The following is a 27951-nucleotide window of genomic DNA, read 5'->3' as shown; positions in this document are numbered from 1 at the left end:
GGAAGTGATAGCTGGTTACTGCTATTGGCAGAGCTACAATTTCACCTCCTTAAGCTAAGTAATGCCCACCAATTCAACCTCATAATTTTACAACTGTATACTTCCATTAATATTTTAATTATTAATGTCCGAAATTTAAAATTTCAGTTGTTTAACCTCATCCCTATCAAATATCAGTTTATCTCCCACAATGTGAGGTCCAAGTGACCACGCAGCACACAGCCCACCTGCCGAGGACCGCCGCTGGCGTTGCCTCTGGCGCTGCTTGGGAATGGCTCCCTGGCTGCGGATGCTGCCCTGCCCACTGCCCGCCTCTCGGCTACCACTGCCCCTGCAATCTCTCGGCAGCAGCTTCGAACCCTCGTGCTCTGCACTCGGCGTCGTGCTCGAGCTGCCGGAGTCTTCCGAGTCCTTGCGGCAGCCACCTGTCACAGAACCATTTCATCTCGAACGTACAGCACTGGAGCGTCACAGGTTAAATAGGTGATACAGTATAGTTGGGGTATGGGAACAAATTTGAAACAGTTAACAGCAATTATAGTGAGAGAGAAGAGGAGTGCGTACTTACAAGCTGTCAAAACGAGGTCAACTGGAATAGGGCTAACAGACATACAGACATGATATGACAAAACTTAGAAATTTTTATTGCTGATTTCCCATTTTCATAATTTTTTAAATCTTAATGAGTTTAAAAAATTCCATTTATGAACAAGTAAGTGTACCGAAAACAGGCTACAGACTGGTGATCCATACTTCCACATACAATTGTTTGCAGATGATCTGATGGAGTTACCACCAAACCGACAATGCTGTAACTCATATAAAATGAATATAACTTTGTGACTAGCAGACATCGGTGCTTGGGGCGATATTGTCAGCTAATATGCAGCGTATAGCCCATTCGTTTGTGCAATCAATGTAAATCACACCAAACGACTGGGTTCTGCCCCCTCTTACGTAACCTGCACCGCATGGCAATGCCCTACACATTCTACAGAAAAAGCGACACAGGAGATGGAAGCCCAAGAAAGAACAGCATTTGTTTGATGCCAGGACCCTGCCACCTGATCGGCTGAAATATCAATCACAAAGTTATTTTAATCTGAGTGTATACATGTGTGAAGTTGGAAGGGTTTTACATGTGTGAAGTTTGAAGGGTTTTAGGAGCTTCCATCAAAAATTTACAGAAACACCAAGGCCTCTGAAGAACTCTATTAACTTGGGTCTGTGATTGATAAGCATCCAGGTTGTGGAAATGTTATACAACACTGAATAAGACAGTGGCATAAAGCCATACAACAACTACGTAGTATACAGTGTGCAAAGCTCATAAAAATGATCTTTATTAGGCGAATATATTATAAAATTATTGAGAGGATTACATTCTATAACTTATGCAATGTTTACACCAGAGAGAATGGAAGCAAACACAAGTTCAGACAATTTGCCAGAGTTCACCACCTTTTCTTGTATCCGTAAACACATATCTACAGTGGAGGGAATGGAAGAGAAAATAAGAAAACAAGTATAGCATGCCCATCCTACAAATGTGTATGGTGCCAGTAACAGGCATACAGGTTTCAATCAGTGACTGATTCAATCATAGTTATAGCCTAGATTTCAAAACTGTGATTTTCGGCAAGGTTCATTTTGCACGGCAGATGTGTTGCTCTCAGTGAAGGCTCGTCTTGGTAAAGAAAGCAAAATGCCATATGGAAAGAAAAATGTTGCTGCCTGGATTTCTATACAAACATGCAACGTATAGAAGTAGTGCACTCATCACTGAATTTTAACTTCATCCTTCCTCAACATTGTTCCAAAACTTTGCAGGTATGTCGGCTGACGCTTTTCACTGGAGTCTCACTGAAATTTGGAAAATTACAAAGCAGGGCACTGATTGCTAACAAGTAACATAAACTGAAGAGAAGCCTGCATTTACACAATGATTCTTATTAAACCAAGACAGATGCATTAACAATCATTTCACAGTTCAATAGTCACAATACCTCAGATACTTCCTAACGTCCACAGTGACATTTGTGTAAAGTACTCACTGTTAAAGTATGATTAATGTAATGTAAAATATTTGTATGATCTGTCATGTATGCTACTTGATAAAATCTACACAATAGTTTTTTGGAGGGGAGATGATATGATCCTCAAGGAAACTATTTTTACTTATTTGTTGTATTACATCAAAATACATTAAAATAGCAGTGATACATCTGCGAAGTAAATACAGCTACCTGTCACATAAGCCACATGAAGATTAAAGCCTTTCATATTTTTAATTTAACATTAAGCACTATAAAATAGACTTATTTCAGTTTGTTTACTTCCATGGAAATTTAGCTTGCTGTTCCATTTTAATATAAGTAAATACACCCTGCCTCTTTCCTCTGTCCTACCTGATGGAAGCAAGTAATGAATTTGTTTTCTTTCTCATCTATGCAGATGAATCTTTGAGTGCCTTGATAATTTCTCCCTAGTGTATTTCTTTTTGTTTGACATTTTGTGCAGTGGATCTCTTGATCCCATAAGCACCTCTGACATCTACACTCTTCTATTAGCAACAATACATTTTCTTCTGACCGACCCATCATTCACAGAACTCTCATTCGATAACAAATGTGCCAAATAGTAGACAGCTGCTCTCTGTGCTGCAAGTGCCAAATCAGATGACATGCGACATTTCTCTTACGGTTCGCAGAAAAAACTGATAACTGACAGAACATGAACACCGGTGAATGTGAACTGAGTATGATCAAATGCGTTTTGCTCACATTCGCCTACTGGTTCAACTGAAGAGAATGCTTGTTCACTTATGTTCAATTTGGTGTAAACCATGTTTCTTAAGCACAGAACATTAGCGAAAGGACAAAAGCGGGAAATAATCAAGTCTGAAAATGCTTGTAGTAAGAAGCACTGGAAGACTACAGTGACAGAAGCACGTGCAAAATGCATCCACAAAAGAGAGAATGATATACAGGGTGGTCAGGAACAGTCTTAAAAGCTCATAAGAGTGTTGCAGTTGTGCTGAGAAATAATTGTTAAGAGAAAATGTTATACACTGCGCCATTTCCAAGTAAATTAGCGTTGAAGTTACTCACTCAGAGCCTTGTATATGCCAATTCAAATGGCCCGCCAGAGATGGTGTCACTGAACATGTTCTTCATTTGGTTTCCTAAAATTGAGCAATAGAGCAATACAAAAATTGGGCATGGGACGGTAGTGGGGATTGAACACAACACAATGGCTGAGCAGTCTTGTGCACTATCACCTATGCTATGATGACAACTGACACTAATTGTATCTGATGGGCCACTTGAATTTGCACTTGCAACAGCTTGACTGGCTAACTTCAAAGCTAATTAACTCAAAAGCAGCACAACATACAAAATTTTTCTCTTAACAATTATTTCTCAACGCAATCTACCCTGCTACACCCTTACTAGTTCTTCAGGCTGTTTATGACAACCCTGTATATGTTAAACAAAATAGAACAAAATAGGCTGCTTTAGTGTGTACGTCTTACAGGATGGACGAGGAAAAGTGGCCTTTAAAAACGTGGAATTGAGTCCTTTCTGAAAAATAAGGGCAAGAAAGGGCAAGGAGAACATGGGGATAGAGAGTGCAGGAAGCCAAGGACAGCAAGCAGCTGTAAATCAGATGAACGAAATGGCAAAACCAGTAAAACAAATGTACAAAAAATTCCATGAGCTAAAGGAATCAAACTATGGAAAATCCAGGATAGAATGTAACAATACTATGGCTACTCACCATATAGCGGAGATGCTCAGTCGCAGGTGGGCACAACAAAAAGACTCACACAATTAAAGCTTTCGGCCATTAAGACCTTCATCAACACTAGATACACACACACACACACACACACACACACACACACACACACACGACTGCAATCTCAGGTAACTGAAACCACACTGCCAATTGCGAGAGTCTTTTTGTTGTGCCTATCTGCAACTCAGCATCTCCGCTATATGGTGAGAAGCAACTTTCCCTCTCATAATATTGTTACAAGAGCTAAAGAACCTATACATAATAGGCACACTGCTTAATGATACTATTTGTATGACCTGAAGCCGTAAATATGCAATACATTCATTTTGTCTTGAGAATACAGTCTGTTTCCTTAAAAAGGGATAAACCAGCAACTAGATGTAAAATATCATTGTCTGCCATAAAAGCTTGTCCTTGTACAGTATCACACATTGATCCTACTTTATCTCTGTACAACAGTGGGTTAATGTTGCTGAAAAACAAACGATCCCACTGACTGCGTTACATTTTGCAGTTCAATTTCTCCAAGCGAAAGGACAATGTTTAGCTGAAATTTACCATGAACTGATCGGCATTAATGAGCCTTCAGCAATGATTAAAGGAAAAGTAATGCAATTGAGTCATACTTTTAGGGAAAGCGGTAAGAATACACCCTTTGAAAAGTGAAGCAGAAGGCTGAGCAATGGAGAAGATGATTGCTTAGAACATGAGTCAAGAAGTGTTGGAGACTCGGATTCCTTAATCAACTTGCTACAAATTTCGACAATTATGCCTGGCTAGAGTGCACAGAGTTCATCGGGTGACTACTGATCAAACTGTCCAAACATACTGTTATTTCAGAATAGAAAGTCTCTACCAACTCCATTAAAAACATATTCTCAACCAGACTATCTCTTCCTACACACAAAGAAATAGCTAGCATATCAGTGTTTCATAGACAAGTACATGATGAGTTTGAGATTGACTGAAATCGCAAGAGGTGGAATAGTATGCAGGAAGTTTTAAAAAATCTTGTTCAGTGGTCCAAAACTGCTTAGAGAGTAACAGTGGCTATGCAGAAAAGACAGAGGAAAAGAATGTACATCTACAAATCTCACAGTTTCATGTCTGCATCCATTTCCATCCTTTCTATTCAATACTATTTCATGTGAGACATGCTTTGTAATTTTATACATTTCCACATTTTTCCTGTTTCAGCAGTTTTGAGCAATTACTATTCTTCTCCCTCTGACAATTTTAACAACCATTCTTTGGTTTCATCTTCTTCTACTCTACACCTACTAATATCATTTATAGTGTGTTCAATGCAAAGTATCATTTTTGTTGCATATTAAAATAAAAATTCTCCACTAAATAATATTCCCCATAGAAATATAAAAAGTGAGTAATATGAGAAACAATTTCTGTGTAAACAATTTTCATTTGCTAAATTCTAAACTCTGTATCACTCTACCATCAACTGTGATTGCACTAATTCTGAATGCTACCAGGAACTAAGCTCTAATTCACTTGTTCTAGATTGTATTTTTTCTTGATAGCAACAATGACTAATACAATTTGAGAAATGAAATAAAAGATTAATACTTAAAACACTTGCTAGTACGATACTTTCCACACACTGTAAATAAAAATAAATTGTTAAAAAATTTAACTCAGCTAGTAGAAATCATATTTTTATATGTTTGCAATAAAAGGTATTAGCTACAAGTATCCAAATTCTATTGGTCACTGGACAAAGAAACATGAAAGTGATCCCTAGACAGGAAGCAGAAACATGGAACATAAGGTCATTGAAGGAATTAACAGGCCATCAATATTAAGAACAATACAACTGAAGCACTAAATCAGTTTGATAATGATGGGACAAAAACATGTTAATAAATGATAGGATCAGAGAGTTAACGAAGGTGGAACCATTACAGGAGAAGATAGTGGAATCAAGGCTGAGATGGTATGGACACGTTAAGAGAATGGAGGAGAAGAGGATACCCAGGAGGATACACGAGATGAAACTGGCAGGAAAGAGACCAAGAGGAAGATCAAGAGACAGATGGCTGAAAGGAGTAGAGGAATGCGTCCAGAAGAAAGGCCAAGAGGAAGATCAAGAGACAGATGGCTGAAAGGAGTAGAGGAATGTGTCCAGAAGAAAGGAGAAGACTGGACCGAGGTGAAGATGGAGAGATAGTGGCAAGACAGAAGAAGATGGAGAGGCCTATGTTCCATACACACCCGGCCAGAGGCTGGAAACTGTCCAAGATGATGAATGATGGGATATGGAATTGACCATGCTACAAGTAACAAGTTAGGTGCAGAAATACACACAGTCAGAAGTTTATGAAGATAGTTCGAGCTTCAAAATGAGTGAAGATTAGAGATACTGAACACAAGTACAATGAAATACCCATTTTCACCTACAAAGACGCACTGTACACTATGTTAAGTCACGAGTGTTTTGAGGTACAAAACTGGAAATTGCACAAAATGTGATAAAAAAGATGGATTTGTATAATTCTTAGTTTGAGATTACAACATATATACAAGATTAAGGAAACACATATGACTGAGCAAAAATTTTATATGGTAGATTGATGAGGTTTTTTTAAAAAATTATATTTGGAAAGTTTCTCTATTCAAAGTATCTTTAATAATCTGATGATCATACTGCAATGGAGCACTTAGCATAAATTTTCCAAAAGAAAATAACATAATGACCACACACGAGATGTGCAGCAATGGTCAAGCAGCTACGATATAGCCTGGCCGATTTAAAAATACAATAATATAAAATCAAACAATGGAAAATCCAGGATGGAACGTAAAAATATACCGAGGGTCTCACTGAGGCCTTTACAGAACATAATTATCCTCCCAACCTTGTACAAAAACCAATCTCCTGTGCCTTATCTTTCCAATCACGCACCACCTCATAAAGTCTCACCATCCATCGACAGAGGAGCATTCCCCTCATAACTCAGTACCACCCAGGACTGGAACACCCGAATTTCATTCACTGCCAGCGTTTCAACTACCTCTCGTCGCGCTCTGAAATGAGAAATGTCCTGCCCACTTCCTTCTCACGTCTCCCACAGTGCTAATCCACCATCCACCGAACCTATACAATATACTAGTCCATCCTTACACAACCCCCTGCTCCCAACCACTTGTCTCGTGGCTCATAATAGACCCAGATGCAAGACCTGTCTCGTACACCACCTACTCCCAGTACGGTTAATAACATGGCCTATCCCATCAAAGGCAAGGCTACCTGTGAAACCAATCATGTGATCTACAAGCTAAGCTGCAGCCACTGTGCTGCATTCTATGTGGGACACGACATCAATATGTTGTCTGTCCGCACGAACAGCCACCGACAAAATGTGGCCGAAAAACAACTGGACCACCTTGTTGCTGAACACACCGCCTAACATGACATTCTTCATTTCAATGACAGCTTCACAGCCTGTTCCTGAACAACGCAGGTGGGAACTGTCTCTGCAATATATCCTACGTTTCCGTAACCCTCCTGGCCTCAACCTTCGCTAGTCATTGTCATCCATCTAGCCCCTTCCCTGTTCCCATTCCAGCACTACGCTGCCCTATATTCCACCAACGAACCCAGTCCTCCTCTTCTTTTCCACTACCCCACTCCCCTCTCTTCCACACCCTCCATCTAACTTCCCAACTGCACTTAGCTACCCTAGCCTCTCTCAACCTCGTCCCTGTACATTCCCCAACAGCACTTCACCGTCCCCCAATCCTACCCTGCTATCCTCCACCCCCCCCCCCCTCCTCCTTTCCTCCACACAGTTGTCTCTCCCATCAAGCACTGCTGCTGCTGCTGCTGCTCGTCATCTGGCTTTAGCTACCACTGTGGTCGTGTGTGTGTGTGTGTGTGTGTGTGTGTGTGTGTATTTTTGGCAGTGGTCTTTTTGGCTAAAGGCTTATTTTGTGACAGTCTTTTTGTTGTGCCTATCTGCTATATGGTGTTGTAACAATATAAAATGTAACAAATTGACACATAATTGAGATACTGATTGGTGGTTTGCTTCTACAAGTATAGTAACTCAAAATGTTTTATACATTTGCTTATAGCAGTTGGTAGCACATGCACATGAGCGTAACTGTTTTGTTCATATAAATGTGCATCGGTAACCGTGTGGCCTCCACAGCAGAAGGTGTTCTGTGTGCTTTCTTTCATGGCGCTAAAGTCTGTTGCACTGGTATAATGTTGTTTTTTACGTGAGTATGGAATGCGATCAACTGACGATGTTCCCATTACGCAACAATCGATAAGGTTTGGGAAACTCGGGGCTTGCTTTCAATGTAGGCTCACCACCCAAGCACACAGCTACAGAGGCTATTGTGGAATTAATCCGTAGTCCTTCCAGAGGAGCCCTCATTAGTCAATCTGACAAGCAAGTAGGCAGTTACTGTTACCTCATTCAACACTATACAATCATCCATAAAAGGTAGAACCTACATGAAAACTGCAGCTTTGTCACAAAATTGAGCTTGAGAACAGGCCGCAACAGAAGGCATTCACAGCGACAATTCTGGCTAAAACGGATGAAAATGAGGTATTTCTCGATTTTGTCTGTTTCTTGAACAATGCTACTCAATTGCTGCAGATGGAGAATTGAACCATCCCAAACATGGTGATAAGAGTGCAAACATGAATGTGTGGTGTAGATTGTTGAAGCACAGGGTTATAGAGCCATTCTTTTTCATGGAGCCTACAGTTAATTCAACAATGTACATAGATATCTTGGAGCTGTAAGCTGTGCCACAATTTCAAAGTGACATTATCTTTCAACAAGATGGCACCGCCATGCCATTTTGCGAACACCAAACAGCTGGATCGGGAGAGGTAGCCCACTGACTGCTTGGCACCCGAGAAGTTCAGACATTATGCCATTTGATTTTTTTCCTGAGGGTTTATCAACACCAGTTTATGATCTAATAGATCTGCACCATCACATTTGTGTAGCTATAGTAAATGTTGTGCCTCCGATTGCTGCAAAGCTCTTCAAGATTGTATGTCTATCGTGGCACTTTTTAAATGGCCTCGTGCTTCCTGTCGGAAGATTCAAGTGGCATCCTGGAGAAATTTTTCCTGGTGGCTCAGAAGTCTGATGCGAGAGCCTTCTTGGCGCCCACAAGCGAGGCAAATATGAGTCACTCTAGCAGGAGGATTAGTCATAAGCTCAAGTCTGCACGACTGTCTTGCAGGTAAGTTGTTAAACCATACTTGGTCGTGCATCTTGCTCCCATCTGCTGTCCATTTCCTCCATTTGCTATGATCGCCAGCGAGTTGCTCCCACTGGTCACTGTCAATATTAAATGCGCACATATCACGCTTGACGCAATCCCAAAAGCGTAGTGAAGGTCTTCCACGAGGTCTCTTTGCTCCTGCTACGTCACTGAGTAATGTGCGCCGGGGCAGACGGGAGTGGTCCATATGATTCAGATGTCATAACCACCGCAGGCGACATTGTTCGAGTTTGGCAGTGACACTCTGTTGTTTTTGCAGTTTTCAGAACCATATCATTTGTCACACGATCGTTCCATGATATTCTCAAGATGCTCGTAAGCACCGCAGGTGAAAGGCGTTGAGACCTTGTTCCTGTTTGGCATAAGACATCCAAGTCTCAGTCCCATAAAGGAGCGTACTCAACACACATGATTGATACACAAGTACTTTTTTCGACAATTTAAGATGTTTGTGGTCCTATGCTCGTATGCAGAATTTTCCGAAAGTGTGGCAGCCTTTCCTATTCATGCATTTATCTCATCACCCAGGGAGAGATGATCTGTCATTATTGTCAAGATAGCAGAATATATCAACTACCTTCAACAAGGAGCCGTCCAGTTTGATGACAGGCGGACCTGTGTATCCTTGTGCCATGATTAACGTCTTCTTTACATTTATACACATGGAGAAGAACGCAGCAAACAAAAGGCTAAATAGCCTTTCTGAAGCAAGTCTTCTTGGAAGTGCTTGGATCTGAGCAGATAAATGTTGTAGAGCTTCCCATCAGATCTGGTATACAGATGAATGCCCAGGTTAGTTTCACAAAAGGAACTTTGAGGAGTGCTGAGAAAAAAATATTGAACAGAGTGGGAGCCAATACGCAGCCTTGATGAACCCCTCTTTCCACAGCAAACAGGTCAGATGTGATTCCGTCGTAGATCACAGCACCTTCCATATCTTCGTGAAAAGCCATGATCATCTTTAAGAGCTTCAGAGGACACTCTATCTTCAAAAGTACAGCATACAGTCCTTCTCTGCTAACTCTGTCGAAAGCCTTCTCTATGTGGATGAAGGCAATGAACACAGGGGTTTTCTGCTTGCGGCACTTTTCTTGAATTTGAGGAGTGTGAAGATCATATCAACGGTAGATCATTGGGGATGAAACCCACATTGTTCTTCAGGGTGTATGCACTCGGCCAGCTTCTGAAGCTGCCCAACACCAGATGGGCAAATGTTTTTCTAGGTATACTCAGACGTGAGATTCCATGGTGACAGTTGCAATCACCACGATCACCTTTATGTTTGTATAAAGTAACAATACAGGCATCGCGCATATCTTGTGGAAGAGTACCCTCAGCCCAAAATTTCAGTAAGAGGTTGAAAAGCTGCGGAAAGTTGGCTTATGTTTTACAATTTCTGTGGAGATGTCATCTTTGCCAAGGCGCTTCCCACATTTAAGCAATGCAATTGCTCACTGAAGCTCCTCCATAGTGGGTGTGACATCCAAGACATCGTAAGGCATCATCTGAGGAATTTCATCCATTGCACGAAGTGCACTTTTGTCACTAGTAGTGCATGATCCGTGTCACAGCCTGAACTAAGGAGAGAACATGTATGAAGAAAGTAACACAGATCTTTCCTTTTAGTTAGACTAAGATCTAATTGGTGCCAATCTTTTGAACAGGGGTGCATCCAGGAAACCTTGTGGTTCAGTTTTCCTTTAAAGTATGTATTGGTGACAGACAACTGACACTTTGCTCAGAATTCAAGCAACCGTAGACCATTTTTATTTATCTTGTCCACTCCGTGTTTGCCTAGCCTGCCATGCCAAGTCGCAAAATCACTACCAACACGAGCGTCGAAATCACCAAGGGTGCATAGACGGTCCCCGGAGTGCACTCCTTGTACCACATCACTGAGTTGTTCCTAAAACTGATTCTTGGCATCTGCATCTCAGGTAAGTGTTGGTGCATATGCAGATATGAGTGTCAGTGATCCACTATTTGTTGTGAAATGCAGAGTCATAATGCATTCTGAGATCCCAGTCGGATTTTCGGTACAACACAGCAAGTCATGGCAGACAGCAAAACGTGATTCCGTGCTGTCTGGGGCTAGCAACATCTTTGCCCTTCCAGAAAAAAGTGTAGTTTTTTTCCTGTATTGAGCCTTCTTCTGGTAACCTGGTTTCCTGCAATGCTGTTATAGCAATACTGAGTCTGACTAAATCTAAGTCTATAGCAGCTGTTTTGTGTAGCTCTTTTGAGCTGCCACAGGCGTCTGGGAAGCCTTGCAGTGTAGTGCAGATGTTCCATGTACCAATACATAATGAAATATCTTTATTTTTTATTTTATTTTTATTTTTTTATTTTTGTAGCAGCAGGTGTCTATATTACGGTCACAACTTCTAGTAGTGCTAGTGTTCCATACACCCAATGGAGCAGTCGGCACCAGGCCGGGCAAATACCTGACTGACTGTCGACTGCCCAGCTCTAAGCGTGCGGCGACTGGCCAGTGGACCTATGATGTCCCACTGTCAATAGTAACCCCTCGCGCCCGCTCCTATGCCCATTAGAGCGGCCTTATAACTGGTAACTGCCACTATCTGTGTTATTTTCACACAGACGGAGTGTCCTCTCCTAGCTGACTGGTTCCACAGGAGTGAAAATAATATTAAGTGCAGAGTCAGGTTGGCTGCAGGCCATTGCCACTCATTTCTGGTTGGACCGTACTTGTGCCTAACAGAAGTACTGATCCCTGGTTTGAATTTGGAGTTGGCCCTCTCCTATACGGATGGCACGCCATTGCTAAAGAAGTCTGTATCTCCGAAGATGAGAGATGGGAACCAGGATAGGATAAGAGGAAAGAAAGGGCATTGTGAGACACACTTTGTCTGGCTCCTCTACAGAGGCCCTGTCTGGCTCAGGAAGCCCTGCCGGTAGTTACACTACCACCGGCACGGCCCTCTGCTTCCCTCGAGCACGCAAACCCTCTCGCCCGTACGGACAGTGCTACTCTAAGGCGGTGTCTCCTGAGAGGGTAGGCACTAACGGTATGCATATCGAGGTGTATCATGTGTGTAGAAAACTTTTTAAGTTACCATCCTTGCAAAAGCATATCATCAACAAGTATCACAATTATTTCTCAAGTTATTACATTTTATATTATTATATATTTAACCCAGACACCATATATATTATGAAATCCAAGTGACACTCTACTACTTTCAAGTGGTGTGTTGAACCAGAAAAACAAGTAAACAGACTGACTTGTATAATTTCTGTGCAAGTACTGTTCAATTTGATTAGTTGTGCAGTAGCTCTCTGTTGCAAGCGTGAATCCACTGTCTGTGTGAATCACCTGCAATTTTATGAAAAATGATGTACAAATATGAAGTAGTTTGAAACTAATAACAGCCCCAGAATGCATAGATTTAGAATTTTCAGTAACTGACAGAAAGCAGAACAAAGAGAGAAACGGCAAAAGTCATCAGGTGATGCTGTGGAAGATTAATTTCATACTTTCTCAAGAATGATTTCAAAATCTTAACACATGCAAAGTTGGAATTTAATTTATAGCACAGCAGTCATATGTGTTCCAGAGTGAAAGGAGATATTAACAACCCAAAATTAAATTTGCTTGTCATTTAACAAGACCAAGAAGAATGGTCTATAGGATAAGTATTGTATGCACAATAAATTACTTGTAGTATCAGATACACACACCTACACAGAACACCTACCACCAAACATTTACGTAGTGCACATTGCCTGCAAAGCAGATACCTGTTAAATTAATTCAGCAAGAGTCAAAATGAAACACTCCTTTGAACAGAGATAGTGTAAACTTTTTCCTTGTATGTTGGAAACTTTGCTGTTTAGATGCACGTTAAACACAGAAATTACATGGAAAGTATTCTACAGATAAACTAGAAGTGTTTTGCTGATTAAGCATTCAAAGAAGTGGCTACACCATAAAACAAATAATCCACAGAGAATATGTCACTTTTGACAATGTGGATGATTTGGAAATGATTTTGTACTGAAAGGTGTTAAAACAAGAATTACAATATCTAGCGTGCACAACAGTGTCATGAAAGAAACACATTGGTTTCAAAAAATGTGACAAACAAACAGAAGGAAGTACATGAACTGATTACTGGCAAAGGTTCAGACCAAATTATAATGAGATGAAATTGTTTTTTAGTATGTCAAAAGCAATCATTATGTGTGTTTGTTTTTATTATAATCAACAGATGCAGGGAAAAAAGTCTTCAGCTGCAAATTACCAAGTCATCTCAATGAAAGACTGGAAAGAGTAATTCAAATGCTACATCAATACTCACTGCCTTTTTCTATGGATCTAAAGATTTCTACGTAAGGAATTCACACCACAGTGGCATAATGCTACATTACTTTTCACAAACAACTGCTTCAGTGACAAATGAAAATGATACGAACTATCTACTGTGATAAAGAGCTCCCAGTGCAAGACTTCAAGGAGCACTGCTTCTGAATGATCAGAGCTGCAATTTATCCTGTTTTACTACTTTTCCACTACTTATTTCAAGCACGGTGCATTTTCAAGTCGTACCTGTGGGTAAAATCGAGGCACTGAAACAACACCAAAAAACAACATAATTGTCATATTGCCAATCTAACTTTCGTACTAACAATCTACTTTTATGTCAGAAGTATACCTGTAATGACATTTTATTATCTTTGAGAAAAGTTAATTTTATTTCACATTCATTAAAAACTGATTTTCATCAAACACAATAAAATGTAATCACAGACTGGCTCTCTGACATAAAAACAGACCAGTAACATAACAGCCCCATAGCTACATCATAAATATGATAAATCAAAATGTCATAGCTCATAAATAACTTTAAATATCCTGAAAATGAAAGTAAACAGTGCCTAACACAAATAACAAATGTACATTTACATACATCTACATCCACATCTACATTTATACTCCACAAGCCACCCAACGGTGTGTGGCAGAGTGCACTTTATGTGCCACTGTCATTACCTCCCTTTCCTGTTCCAGTCGCGTATGGTTCGCGGGAAGAACGACTGCCAGAAAGCCTCCGTGCGCGCTCGAAGCTCTCTAATTTTACTTTCGTGATCTCCTCGGGAGGTATAAGTAAGGGGAAGCAAGGTAATCGATACCTCATCCAGAAACGCACCCTCTCGAAACCTGGACAGCAAGCTACATCGCGATGCAGAGCGCCTCTCTTGCAGAGTCTGCCACTTGAGTTTGCTAAACATCTCCATAACTGTGGTGTGTGTACTGTAAGGCCTTCAGTACACACAACATCAGATTATTTGACTTGTCGCTCTAACAAAGTAGGCGAGTGTCAGCAATATGTCTCGTGGTCTTATCGTGGCGTGTTTATCTTCTGCCATTAGGTCAGACGATAGAAATGCCACTTGCACGCTTAGAGTAGCAGATTGACGGTGACCAACTTTCAACAGAACTTGATTAATTTTCACACACATTTATTAAAATAATAACCAGCATAAACCTTACGTAACTTGACTCTGGATGCTATTTACAATTGACAATCTGAAGTTCCTTTGGTCTTGGTATGTTAATCTTATTCTCACATATCTCTGATACTTGACAAAGGGTCTATACATTTATCTTCATGGCTATGTACAGGAATATGATAATCTTATTAGGTGCAGACTGAAACTTGACTACAGACTAATGCAGACTGACTAATCGGACGTCTGTACACTCGTTATAATACCTCGTGCATTCATGTATCACTGCGCGAGTGTGACCCGCGAGGTGAAAAGGTTCTAAGTTAGCAGCGATCTCATTGGCTGCGTTACATATTAATACGCGGATCGGCGGAAGCAGAATCAGGTCCGTCTCTTAGGGGGCGCCATCTCGTAGTGTGGAGACGGACGAGCGCTGCGCCTGCGCTGTTGTGCTTAGCGGGGCGCGCTCTAGTGGGAAAGTTGTGTACGCGCTGACTACGCAGAACTATGTACACAACAGTAACACTATCATGCTTACCAAATAACCCTGTGACGAAACGCGCCGCTTTTCTTTTGATCTTCTCTATCTCCTCTGTCAACCGGACCTCGTACGGATCCCACACTGATGAGCAATACTCAAGTATAGGTCGAAAAAGTGTTTTGTAAGCCACCTCCTTTGTTGATGGACTACATTTTCTAAGGACTCTCCAAATGAATCTCAACCTGGCACCCGCCTTACCAACAATTAATTTTATATGATCATTCCACGTAAAATCGTTCCGCACGCATACTCCCAGATATTTTACAGAAGTAACTGCTACCAGTGTTTGTTCCGCTATCATATAATCATACAATAAACGATCCGAGGGAAACTTCCACGTGGGAAAAAATATATCTAAAAACAAAGATGATGTGACTTACCAAACGAAAGCGCTGGCACGTCGATAGACACACAAACAAACACAAACATACACACAAAATTCTAGCTTTCGCAACCAACGGTTGCCTCGTATATGTCTGCTTGTGTCTGTATATGTGTGGATGGATATGTGTGTGTGTGTGTGTGTGTGTGTGTGTGTGTGTGTGTGTGTGTGTGTGCGCGCGCGCGCGAGTGTATACCCGTCCTTTTTTCCCCCTAAGGTAAGTCTTTCCGCTCCCGGGATTGGAATGACTCCTTACCCTCCCCCTTAAAACCCAAATCCTTTCGTCTTTCCCTCTCCTTCCCTCTTTCCTGACGAGGCAACCGCTGGTTGCAAAAGCTAAAATTTTGTGTGTATGTTTGTGTGTCTATCGACGTGCCAGCGCTTTCATTTGGTAAGTCACATCATCTTAGAGGGAAACATTCCACGTGGGAAAAATATATCTAAAAACAAAGATGATGTGACTTACCGAACGAAAGCGCTGGCAGGTCGATAGACACACAAACAAACACAAACACACACACAAAATTCAAGCTTTCGCAACAAACTGTTGCTTCATCAGGAAAGAGGGGAAGGAGAGGGAAAGACGAAAGGATGTGGGTTTTAAGGGAGACGGTAAGGAGTCATTCCAATCCCGGGAGCGGAAAGACTTACCTTAGGGGGAAAAAAGGACAGGTATACACTCGCACACACGCACATATCCATCCACACATATACAGACACAAGCAGACATATTTAAAGACAAAGGGTTTGGGCAGAGATGTCAGTCGAGGCGGAAGTGAAGAGGCAAAGATGATGTTGAATGACAGGTGAGGTATGAGTGGCGGCAACTTGAAATTAGCGGAGATTGAGGCCTGGTGGCTAACGGGAAGAGAGGATATATTGAAGAGCAAGTTCCCATCTCCGGAGTTCGGATAGGTTGGTGTTGGTGGGAAGTATCCAGATAACCCAGACGGTGTGGTGTAACACTGTGCCAAGATGTGCTGGCCGTGCACCAAGGCATGTTTAGCCACAGGGTGATCCTCATTACCAACAAACACTGTCTGCCTGTGTCCATTCATGCGAATGGACAGTTTGTTGCTGGTCATTCCCACATAGAATGCATCACAGTGTAGGCAGGTCAGTTGGTAAATCACGTGGGTGCTTTCACATGTGGCTCTGCCTTTGATCGTGTACACCTTCCGGGTTACAGGACTGGAGTAGGTCGTGGTGGGAGGGTGCATGGGACAGGTTTTACACCGGGGGCGGTTACAAGGATAGGAGCCAGAGGGTAGGGAAGGTGGTTTGGGGATTTCATAGGGATGAACTAACAGGTTACGAAGGTTAGGTGGACGGCGGAAAGACACTCTTGGTGGAGTGGGGAGGACTTCATGAAGGATGGATCTCATTTCAGGGCAGGATTTGAGGAAGTCGTATCCCTGCTGGAGAGCCACATTCAGAGTCTGGTCCAGTCCCGGAAAGTATCCTGTCACAAGTGGGGCACTTTTGTGGTTCTTCTGTGGGGGATTCTGGGTTCGAGGGGATGAGGAAGAGGCTCTGGTTATTTGCTTCTGTACCAGGTCGGGAGGTTAGTTGCGAGATGCGAAAGCTGTTGTCAGGTTGTTGGTGTAATGGTTCAGGGATTCCGGACTGGAGCAGATTCGTTTGCCACGAAGACCTATGCTGTAGGGAAGGGACCGTTTGATGTGGAATGGGTGGCAGCTGTCATAATGCAGGTACTGTTGCTTGTTGGTGGGTTTGATGTGGACGGACGTGTGAAGCTGGCCATTGGACAGGTGGAGGTCAACGTCAAGGAAAGTGGCATGGGATTTGGAGTAGGACCAGGTGAATCTGATGGAACCAAAGGAATTGAGGTTGGAGAGGAAATTCTGAAGTTCTTCTTCACTGTGAGTCCAGAACATGAAGATGTCATCAATAAATCTGTACCAAACTTTGGGTTGGCAGGCCTGGGTAACCAAGAAGGCTTCCTCTAAGCGACCCATGAATAGGTTGGCGTACAAGGGGGCCATCCTGGTACCCATGGCTGTTCCCTTTAATTGTTGGTATGTCTGGCCTTCAAAAGTGAAGAAGTTGTGGGTCAAGATGAAGCTGGCTAAGGTGATGAGGAAAGAGGTTTTAGGTAGGGTGGCAGGTGATCGGCGTGAAAGGAAGTGCTCCATCGCAGCGAGGCCCTGGACATGTGGAATATTTGTGTATAAGGAAGTGGCATCAATGGTTACAAGGATGGTTTCCGGGGGTAACAGATTGGGTAAGGATTCCAGGCGTTCGAGAAAGTGGTTGGTGTCTTTGATGAAGGATGGGAGACTGCATGTAATGGGTTGAAGGTGTTGATCTACGTAGGCAGAGATACGTTATGTGGGGGCTTGGTAACCAGCTACAATGGGGCGGCCGGGATGATTGGGTTTGTGGATTTTAGGAAGAAGGTAGAAGGTAGGGGTGCGGGGTGTCGGTGGGGTCAGGAGGTTGATGGAGTCAGGTGAAAGGTTTTGCAGGGGGCCTAAGGTTCTGAGGATTCCTTGAGGCTCCGCCTGGACATCGGGAATGGGGTTACCTTGGCAAACTTTGTATGTGGTGTTGTCTGAAAGCTTTTTTCACACCAGATCTCCAGTTACTTTCCAGTCCACCTTTATCTCTTCCCATATATTTTTATTTTCATTTTCATTTCAGACTCATGTTACACTTTCCACCTTCTAATACCATGTCACCCTCACAACACCCCCACAACGACCCCATTAAGTTTTATTTGCATTCCCTCCGCAAACATGCCTTCGCCCTAGCCAGATTACGCTCCCATATTCTATTTTCTCAGGCTTGTCTGACATTTGGCATTACCCCCAAAGGCCTCACACTTAAAGTTCCCATCTCTGGCTGCAACCCTTCTTTCCATCAGTCCCTATACCAGTTCCAAACTGAACAATCCATTGCCCTCACCCACCTAATCCTTCACCTACACATCAACTCAGCCAATGAACACACCCGTCAACTCCTATCCTTAATAAAAGTCCTTATCTTTCCTCTCCCACATCCACACCGGCTGTTCAGAGCATCCTCCTACAGGCCAACCGTAAATTAGAACAGCATGCCACCCTCCACCTCAAAAAACTATCCAATCTCCTGGTTTCCCACCTCCGGAAAGGCAACTCACTCACCCTTCACAACCTTTCCAGCAAACCTCAACCTCCTCTCATTGCACACCAACCCAGTCTCTCCCATCTACTCAATCTCCCACTTCCAGCTCCACTCCCTCCAAAACCTCAAAATTCCAATCAACACAACCTGGAACCACAACACCCCAATTCAGTAGTTAACCTTTCCTCCAAACCTCTCTCCCAATCCGAAACCTCTGTCCTATCCAAAGGCCTCACCTTCAGCCCCACTCCCAGATTCAACCAAACAGCCCTCGTCAAAGATTTATTGTCCTACACCCGTACTCTCTGCTGGAAATATCACTTTGCCACGAAGAAAAATGATCCTAATCCTACTCCTAATGATCCAACTCCCCAAAACACCATCCAAATTGAATCCTGCCTGGAACAGTTCCATCCTCCGTCGCAGCGGGACCAACCTCCTCTTCCTCAAAATCACCCTCTCCAAACCTTCCAGGAATTTCTGACTTCCAGCCTTGCATCTCAATCCTTCTTAAAAAACCTTAATCCTACTCCCAACATCACCACTGCTGAAGCCCAGGCTATCCGTGATCTGAAGGCTGACCGATCCATCGTCATTCTTCCGGCGGACAAGGGTTCCACGACCGTGGTACTTGATCGTCGGGAGTATGTGGCTGAGGGACTGCGTCAGCTTTCAGACAACACCACATACAAAGTTTGCCAAGGTAACTCCATTCCCGATGTCCAGGCGGAGCTTCAAGGCCCCCTGCAAAACCTTTCACCTGACTCCATCAACCTCCTGACCCCACCGACACCCCGCACCCCTACCTTCTACCTTCTTCCTAAAATCCACAAACCCAATCATCCCGGCCGCCCCATTGTAGCTGGTTACCAAGCCCCCACATAACGTATCTCTGCCTACGTAGATCAACACCTTCAACCCATTACATGCAGTCTCCCATCCTTCATCAAAGACACCAACCACTTTCTCGAACGCCTGGAATCCTTACCCAATCTGTTACCCCCGGAAACCATCCTTGTAACCATTGATGCCACTTCCTTATACACAAATATTCCACATGTCCAGGGCCTCGCTGCGATGGAGCACTTCCTTTCACGCCGATCACCTGCCACCCTACCTAAAACCTCTTTCCTCATCACCTTAGCCAGCTTCATCTTGACCCACAACTTCTTCACTTTTGAAGGCCAGACATACCAACAATTAAAGGGAACAGCCATGGGTACCAGGATGGCCCCCTTGTACGCCAACCTATTCATGGGTCGCTTAGAGGAAGCCTTCTTGGTTACCCAGGCCTGCCAACCCAAAGTTTGGTACAGATTTATTGATGACATCTTCATGATCTGGACTCACAGTGAAGAAGAACTTCAGAATTTCCTCTCCAACCTCAATTCCTTTGGTTCCATCAGATTCACCTGGTCCTACTCCAAATCCCATGCCACTTTCCTTGACGTTGACCTCCACCTGTCCAATGGCCAGCTTCACACGTCCGTCCACATCAAACCCACCAACAAGCAACAGTACCTGCATTATGACAGCTGCCACCCATTCCACATCAAACGGTCCCTTCCCTACAGCATAGGTCTTCGTGGCAAACGAATCTGCTCCAGTCCGGAATCCCTGAACCATTACACCAACAACCTGACAACAGCTTTCGCATCTCGCAACTAACCTCCCGACCTGGTACAGAAGCAAATAACCAGAGCCTCTTCCTCATCCCCTCGAACCCAGAATCCCCCACAGAAGAACCACAAAAGTGCCCCACTTGTGACAGGATACTTTCCGGGACTGGACCAGACTCTGAATGTGGCTCTCCAGCAGGGATACGACTTCCTCAAATCCTGCCCTGAAATGAGATCCATCCTTCATGAAGTCCTCCCCACTCCACCAAGAGTGTCTTTCCGCCGTCCACCTAACCTTCGTAACCTGTTAGTTCATCCCTATGAAATCCCCAAACCACCTTCCCTACCCTCTGGCTCCTATCCTTGTAACCGCCCCCGGTGTAAAACCTGTCCCATGCACCCTCCCACCACCACCTACTCCAGTCCTGTAACCCGGAAGGTGTACACGATCAAAGGCAGAGCCACATGTGAAAGCACCCACGTGATTTACCAACTGACCTGCCTACACTGTGATGCATTCTATGTGGGAATGACCAGCAACAAACTGTCCATTCGCATGAATGGACACAGGCAGACAGTGTTTGTTGGTAATGAGGATCACCCTGTGGCTAAACATGCCTTGGTGCACGGCCAGCACATCTTGGCACAGTGTTACACCACACCGTCTGGGTTATCTGGATACTTCCCACCAACACCAACCTATCCGAACTCCGGAGATGGGAACTTGCTCTTCAATATATCCTCTCTTCCCGTTAGCCACCAGGCCTCAATCTCCGCTAATTTCAAGTTGCCGCCACTCATACCTCACCTGTCATTCAACATCATCTTTGCCTCTTCACTTCCGCCTCGACTGACATCTCTGCCCAAACCCTTTGTCTTTAAATATGTCTGCTTGTGTCTGTATATGTGTGGATGGATATGTGCGTGTGTGCGAGTGTATACCTGTCCTTTTTTCCCCCTAAGGTAAGTCTTTCCGCTCCCGGGATTGGAATGACTCCTTACCGTCTCCCTTAAAACCCACATCCTTTTGTCTTTCCCTCTCCTTCCCCTCTTTCCTGATGAAGCAACAGTTTGTTGCGAAAGCTTGAATTTTGTGTGTGTGTTTGTGTTTGTTTGTGTGTCTATCGACCTGCTAGCGAACGAAAGTGCTGTTTCAGATATATTTTTCCCATGTGGAATGTTTCCCTCATTATATATATATATATATATATATATATATATATATATAAAAACAAAGATGATGTGACTTACCGAACGAAAGCGCTGGCAGGTCGATAGACACACAAACAAACACAAACACACACACAAAATTCAAGCTTTCGCAACAAACTGTTGCCTCATCAGGAAAGAGGGAAGGAGAGGGAAAGACGAAAGGATGTGGGTTTTAGGGGAGAGGGTAAGGAGTCATTCCAATCCCGGGAGCGGAAAGACTTACCTTAGGGGGAAAAAAGGACGGGTATACACTCGCGCGCACATACACACATATCCATCCACACATATACAGACACAAGCAGACATCTCACAAGCCTTACCCTCTCCCCTAAAACCCACATCCTTTCGTCTTTCCCTCTACTTCCCTCTTTCCTGATGAGGCAACAGTTTGTTGCGAAAGCTTGAATTTTGTGTGTGTGTTTGTGTGTCTATCGACCTGCCAGCGCTTTCGTTCGGTAAGTCACATCATCTTTGTTTTTTATATCTAAAAAGAAAGATGATGAGACTTACCAAACAAAAGCGCTGGCAGGTCGATAGACACACAAACAAACACAAATATACACACAAAATTCAAGCTTTCGCAACAAACTGTTGCCTCATCAGGAAAGAGGGAAGGAGAGGGAAAGACGAAAGGATGTGGGTTTTAAGGGAGAGGGTAAGGAGTCATTCCAATCCCGGGAGCGGAAAGACTTACCTTAGGGGGAAAAAAGGACAGGTATACACTCGCACACACACACATATCCATCCACACATACAGACACAAGCATATATATTCTCTCTGTGGCACGCCAGAGGTTACTTTAACGTCTGTAGACGTCTCTCCATAGACAACAACATGCTGTGTTCTGTTTGCTAAAAACTCTTCAATCCAGCCACACAGCTGGTCTGATATTCCGTAGGCTCTTACTTTGTTTATCAGGCGACAGTGCGGAACTGTATCGAACGCCTTCCAGAAGTCAAGGAAAATGGCATCCACCTGGGAGCCTGTATCTAATATTTTCTGGGTCTCATGAACAAATAAAGCGAGTTGGGTCTCACACGATCGCTGTTTCCGGAATTCATGTTGATTCCTACAGAGTAGATTCTGGGTTTCCAGAAACGACATGTTCTAAAATTCTACAACAGATGGATGTCAGAGATTAAGGTCTATAGTTTTGCGTATCTGCTCGACGACCCTTCTTGAAGACTGGGACTACCTGTGCTCTTTTCCAATCATTTTATAATGGGTTTATTTGTATAGGTACTGCTCAAAAACAAACCATGCTGAAAACCAGTAGTGGAAGAAAATTACCTACAAGAGAATCCACAGCAGTGATTCTGAGCGTGGACTAGTCGTCAGATGTCACCTGAGTAACAAATCCAGCACGGACATCTCAATCTCTATAAAGCTACCCAACTTCACCGTCTGTGATCTGACTACAGAGAGGAAATGTGAGGGAACAACAACAGCTAAACCGAGACCAGGTAGACCTCATGTACTTGGGAACAGGGACTGCTGAGCACTGTGGAGGGTAGTTGTAAAATAAAAAAAAAATCACACAAAAATCAGCACAAGAAATCACCTATGAGTTCAAAAGTACTACTGGCACAATGACAGTGCACAGAGAGTTCTGTAGTCAATGCTTAGTGACGATTGAGGTGGCTTAAAGAGCAATACCACTGGACAGTGGACAACTGGAAATGAGTAATTTGGAGTGACGAATCGTGCTGTATAGTGTGGCAAACTGACGGAAGGGTTTAGGCTCGGCAAATGCCTCGAGAACTTTAGCTGCCATCGCGTGTAGTCCCAACAGTGAAGTATGGAAGAAGCGGTGTTAAAGTATAGGGTTTTTCTCGTGATTAGGGTGTGGTCTCCTTATTGCATTTAAGAAAACATTAAATATGTAATGATGTGAACATGTTCTGCAATACTATGCACTGCGTATAGTACAAGGGCTATTTGGAGACAGTGAATGTAACAGCATAACAATGAAGCCTGTCATAAAGCACAGAAAGGATGGAAGGGGGCTTCATATACAGGAAGACTGCTAGGAAAACGGGTGTGTAAGTCTTTAAGCAGAATTAACGTAAGATGTAGAAGCAAGTACAAAGAGGGCAAAGTTGGGAGAGGGTGTCAGAGTTACTGGTGGACTTTCTGGATCAAAGTGCTTGTGTTGGAGCAACAATTCTCAGTTGTAAAATATGGAGACACTACTCTTAGTTCGACCATCCTGCATATTTTATTTTGATATTTGTACTTAAACCAATTAACAAGTATGTCTTATGATCACAGCTGCTTTTAGAGACATACACAACAAAAATACAAAATCATCTACAGAGGCTACTTAAATGTTACATGTAATTAAAATGAATGGCTGCATAGAACCTTGAGTAATCTGGTGCACAGTCTACAATGATGCAGAAGCAAATGTAGCTGATAATGCTTAAAGCTAATTCTCATCACGCTGTAGTACGGACACATACTTTTGCGGAATTCATTATCCGTCTGACAGCACACTGCTTAAATGAAACAAAATTACTGTTGTATAAGGACAAAAGGCATACTAATTGAAAATCTAAAGTCATGCAACTGCACATCAGTCGGCTGTAAAAATGTTATACTTACTTCTAATATCCATAATGGACCCGGAGTCACTGTCATCCGAACATGTGTAATTCCACAGATTGGCATCTAGGTTGGCACGACATGCACAAGATAGACAGAAGAAATACAACCAAAACAAACATTAGGCCCAATATTTACAAAACAAACGCATGCCAAAAATTTAAGGAGTGAAATCACCAGAATAGATACAAAAGAATCAATACTGCACTATTATTACAAGAATTTTTCATAAACCGAAAACAGGAGTGTTCGAGATCAGTGTGAAAGGAATCCCAGTGTCACTTAAAGAATACAATGTAACTACACAGAAAAATAAGCACTGCTATGGAAAGAAACTACAGAAGTGAAATTAAATCTAAAGCTTTGAGAAACAGTAACTGCATTTCAACTTTACAGAGAAAGAAGTTCTCATTTTTATTTACAACAGACCCAAGGTTCATTGATACTACACAACCAGGTTTTGTTAATAAGAAAATCCGCTCACTGAAAGACTGGATATTTATTCTGTTTCTGCAGTTTACCCTTTTTGAGTGACAAAAAATATTTCACTTGGAGTGGTAAACATACAATACTGTTTGTGAAAATTGCACCATTACAAAGGAAAACCAGACATCAAATTTAGTCCACATAGGCTTCTAATGATATATGGTACAACAGATCAAATATAATAATGCAGCGTGCATGTATTAAATTGTCACAAGTTAAAACGTGTTGACATGAAGTAGTATTAATACAGGTAGCAGACCTGAGAGAGAATTTATTTCAGTATGATATATGGCATGTTACACATAACAACTGCAAATGAAGTTTTTTCTCAACTGTGAGTTAGTCGCAAGCAATGTTAACAGTACATAAATTCTTATGAGTGCTGCATTACTCAGGGATGCTAGGTTCTCTCCAATTCATTGTACATAATGAGAAGAATTACTTGTGATTTTACTTTTGATATTGGTTGGGGTATGGAGTTCTGTAGGTGTAAAGTGTTCCATTAGCTAGAAAACATTTTTCTGTTAATAAAACATTTCACAAGGTAAAATTCTTTTCTTCGATAAAACTACTGACACAATTACCACTACACAGAGAATGCATTCACACAGTTGGAATCGCTGAGAAATGATAGTGGGTTTGAGCCTGCTTGTGGTCCAGTTCGATACATGGAAGAATTTTCTCTATAAAAGTTGATACATCAAATATAATTTTTTTCCATATGCAGACCAGTGGCCATAGCATACGTGGAGAGCAATACGTTGCATGATAGTCTCCAATCTGTCTGAAGTGCTCTGAGAAATCCCTTTTCAAGTTCCAGCACCAGCTGCAGTGGCATAGAGCATACATAATTCTTTGGCAACCTTCCTGTTAATATTTTCAGCACTATGTGATATCGAGCACCATGTCCAACAAACATAAACTGCTATCAAAGAAGATCTATTTCTTGTAATTCTTTCTCCTCCCCCCCCCCCCCCCCCCCCCCTCAATTCACTATAGGAATTTGAACAGATCTATACAACAGACTTTAATGCGCTGCAATTTAATAATCTTTGTCAGAATTTAACAAACTTCAGTCAGACTTGACAAGGCTACCAGACTAGTAAACTAAATGTCAGTAGCCATGTAACTAACCACCAGAATTATCTCAAGTAAATAAAAGTATTACCTTTTCACTATTAACATAGTTATAACAGAGGAACAAAACAATATAGAATGCTAGCAATTGGCATTTTAAGAAATAATAAGACCCTCAAACAATGTGGCATAGAATCGAACAGATTTTTAGACATCCCCAGGAAGTGGCTTTCTGGACAGCTTATATCCAAGTCTAAAGATGAGTTGTGTTGTCCACTGAATATGAGAAGCAAATCCCTGATGAGCAGAAGTAGTACTTAAGAAATCTCCGATTTTAATATCTTGTTGATTTAACTGGAGATTGATTTCGTGGAATGTTTTGTGGATCTAGCTTTTTTTTTAAAAAAAAAAAAAAAATGCTGGTGTTCATACTTCCATCCAGATCATCATCCTGGATTCACTCTTTCTCCCTCGCCTCCTGTTACTCCATTTTTCTAATTCAGCCAGGTCTGTTCTTTCTGCTCACACTCTCACTGCTGATTTTTAATCTAAATGCAATTAGTTTGTAAGCCACTTGTTACTCTGGTCCTCCTCCTTTCGCTTGCAATTATCCCAAGCCATATTCTCACTACGAAAGACTTTTCCAGTCCTATAAAACCAAATAAACCTAAAACAATAAGCTCAGACAGGTATTCGGGCTACATTGTTCCATCTTATGAACAATAAGCCAATCCATTCAGCACCAGAGAGCAAATGGCAAGTAAGAACATCGCAGTGGCAATGTGCTAACAAACTGTGTTGCAAAGGAATACAGATGTGGAAATGTAATGCAGGTATCACTTCGGACTCTCAGAAGTTTTGTCCTATAGCCATCACAGCGGACAGTGCTCACGATCACAACGGCTGTTGCCATCCTGGGCTGTCTTGTCCAGCATTTGTCCTGTATTATAGTAGATAATGAACTATGACTGGAAATTTTTGCTTTTAAAGTCTGAACACAAACTCCGATAAAATTTCAGAGGCAATTCAGCAATATTTTCCATGTAAAAGGTATAATCAAAAAGCAATGGGAATCTTTTAATTTTTGGCCTTTATAAATTAGATTTTCAATTTTTTTTACCTTCATGGTAAACATGTTTGCATTTTCAGCTGTTCTGAATATTTAGTTTATAATTTACAACTGAGAGGTTGTACGTGTTTTTGAGTGCTCAGCAAATTTTTACTTTCAAAAAAGAAAATCGGAATAGAGTGCAGCACCACATTTGAAGTGTTGACTGTGGTTTTTGATGAATATACTATGAGTAAGACAGGAGTTTATGAGTGGTATAAACATTTCAAGGGGGATCGAGAAGACGCTGAAGATGACAACTGCCCTGGACATCACAGCACATCAATTACTGACAATAATGTTGAAGAAGTAAAGAAAATGGTTCTGGAAAATTGCTGCATTACCACCAGAAAAGTTGGTGACGATGTCGACGTATCTTAGATTCGTGCCAAGCAATTCTTGGGCATGAAACATGCAGCAGCGAAGCTTGTTCCAAAATTATAGAATTTCAACCAAAAACGATGTCACTTGGACATCACTTAGGAATTTCTGAATGAAGTCGTCAATGATCCAAAACTTCCAAAGAAGGTTATAGCAGGCAACAAAATGTGGGTGTAGAGGTACAATGTCGAAATCAAAGCCCATCTATGAAAACTGCGCGAGACCGAAAAAAATTTGACAAGTTCAATCACTTATGAAGGCTCTCCTCACTGTTACAATTTTGGCAAAAAAGAAAAGCATTGCATTGCGTCAGTTACGGTATTCACCGAACGTGGCCCCTGCGACTTCTTTCTATTCCCGAGGCTGAAAATAACCATGAAAGGACTTCATTTTGCCACCACTGATGAAATAAAACCAGAATTGCTGAAGGAACTGAACACCATAATGAAAAATGAGTTCCAGAAGTGCTTTCAAGATTGAAATAAGTGCTGGCACAAGTGTGTGATATCTGATGGAGATTACTTCGAAGGGGACAAAGTTAATGTTGATGAATAAATGAAGATTCTTTAATAAAAACAAAAATTCATGTTACTTTCTGATCACTCATCATTTTTTGTGGAAGACACCATGGGTTGTGGCAGCTCTTCACAGGGTGACTGTATTTGAACTGATTTCTCAGTCCACTTATCTTCCTATTATACCAAAAGCATCTGCACAGTAACGTAAATGACAACAGTAGTGTAGTGTGTCTCATTTGTAAACAAACTTATCCTATTCACTGACGGTGCTTATTGTTGACAACAGTAACGTCCACTTTGCTTTTCAGCTTGAAGCTCGCATTCAGTACTGCTCTCGAGTTTGTATTTGTGG

At 42.1% G+C, this 27951-nt stretch overlaps 1 protein-coding gene across 1 annotated transcript in view; it reads right to left on the bottom strand.

The window, feature by feature from the left end:
- LOC126209973 (pecanex-like protein 1) overlaps nucleotides 1-27951 on the bottom strand; it is a 299631-nt gene that overhangs the window by 180581 nt on the left and 91099 nt on the right. The window contains exons 12-13 of the mRNA XM_049939084.1: nucleotides 24030-24095; nucleotides 228-425 (exon numbers count right to left, since the gene is read on the bottom strand). Coding sequence (XP_049795041.1) covers nucleotides 228-425; nucleotides 24030-24095 — 264 coding nt within the window. The remainder of the gene's footprint in view (nucleotides 1-227; nucleotides 426-24029; nucleotides 24096-27951) is intronic.

The sequence above is a fragment of the Schistocerca nitens genome, chromosome 10 (assembly GCF_023898315.1).
Source record: "Schistocerca nitens isolate TAMUIC-IGC-003100 chromosome 10, iqSchNite1.1, whole genome shotgun sequence".
Lineage (NCBI taxonomy): Eukaryota > Metazoa > Arthropoda > Insecta > Orthoptera > Acrididae > Schistocerca > Schistocerca nitens.
The sequence above is the reverse complement of the archived record's forward strand: the minus strand, read 5'-3'. Positions and strand labels throughout refer to the sequence as shown.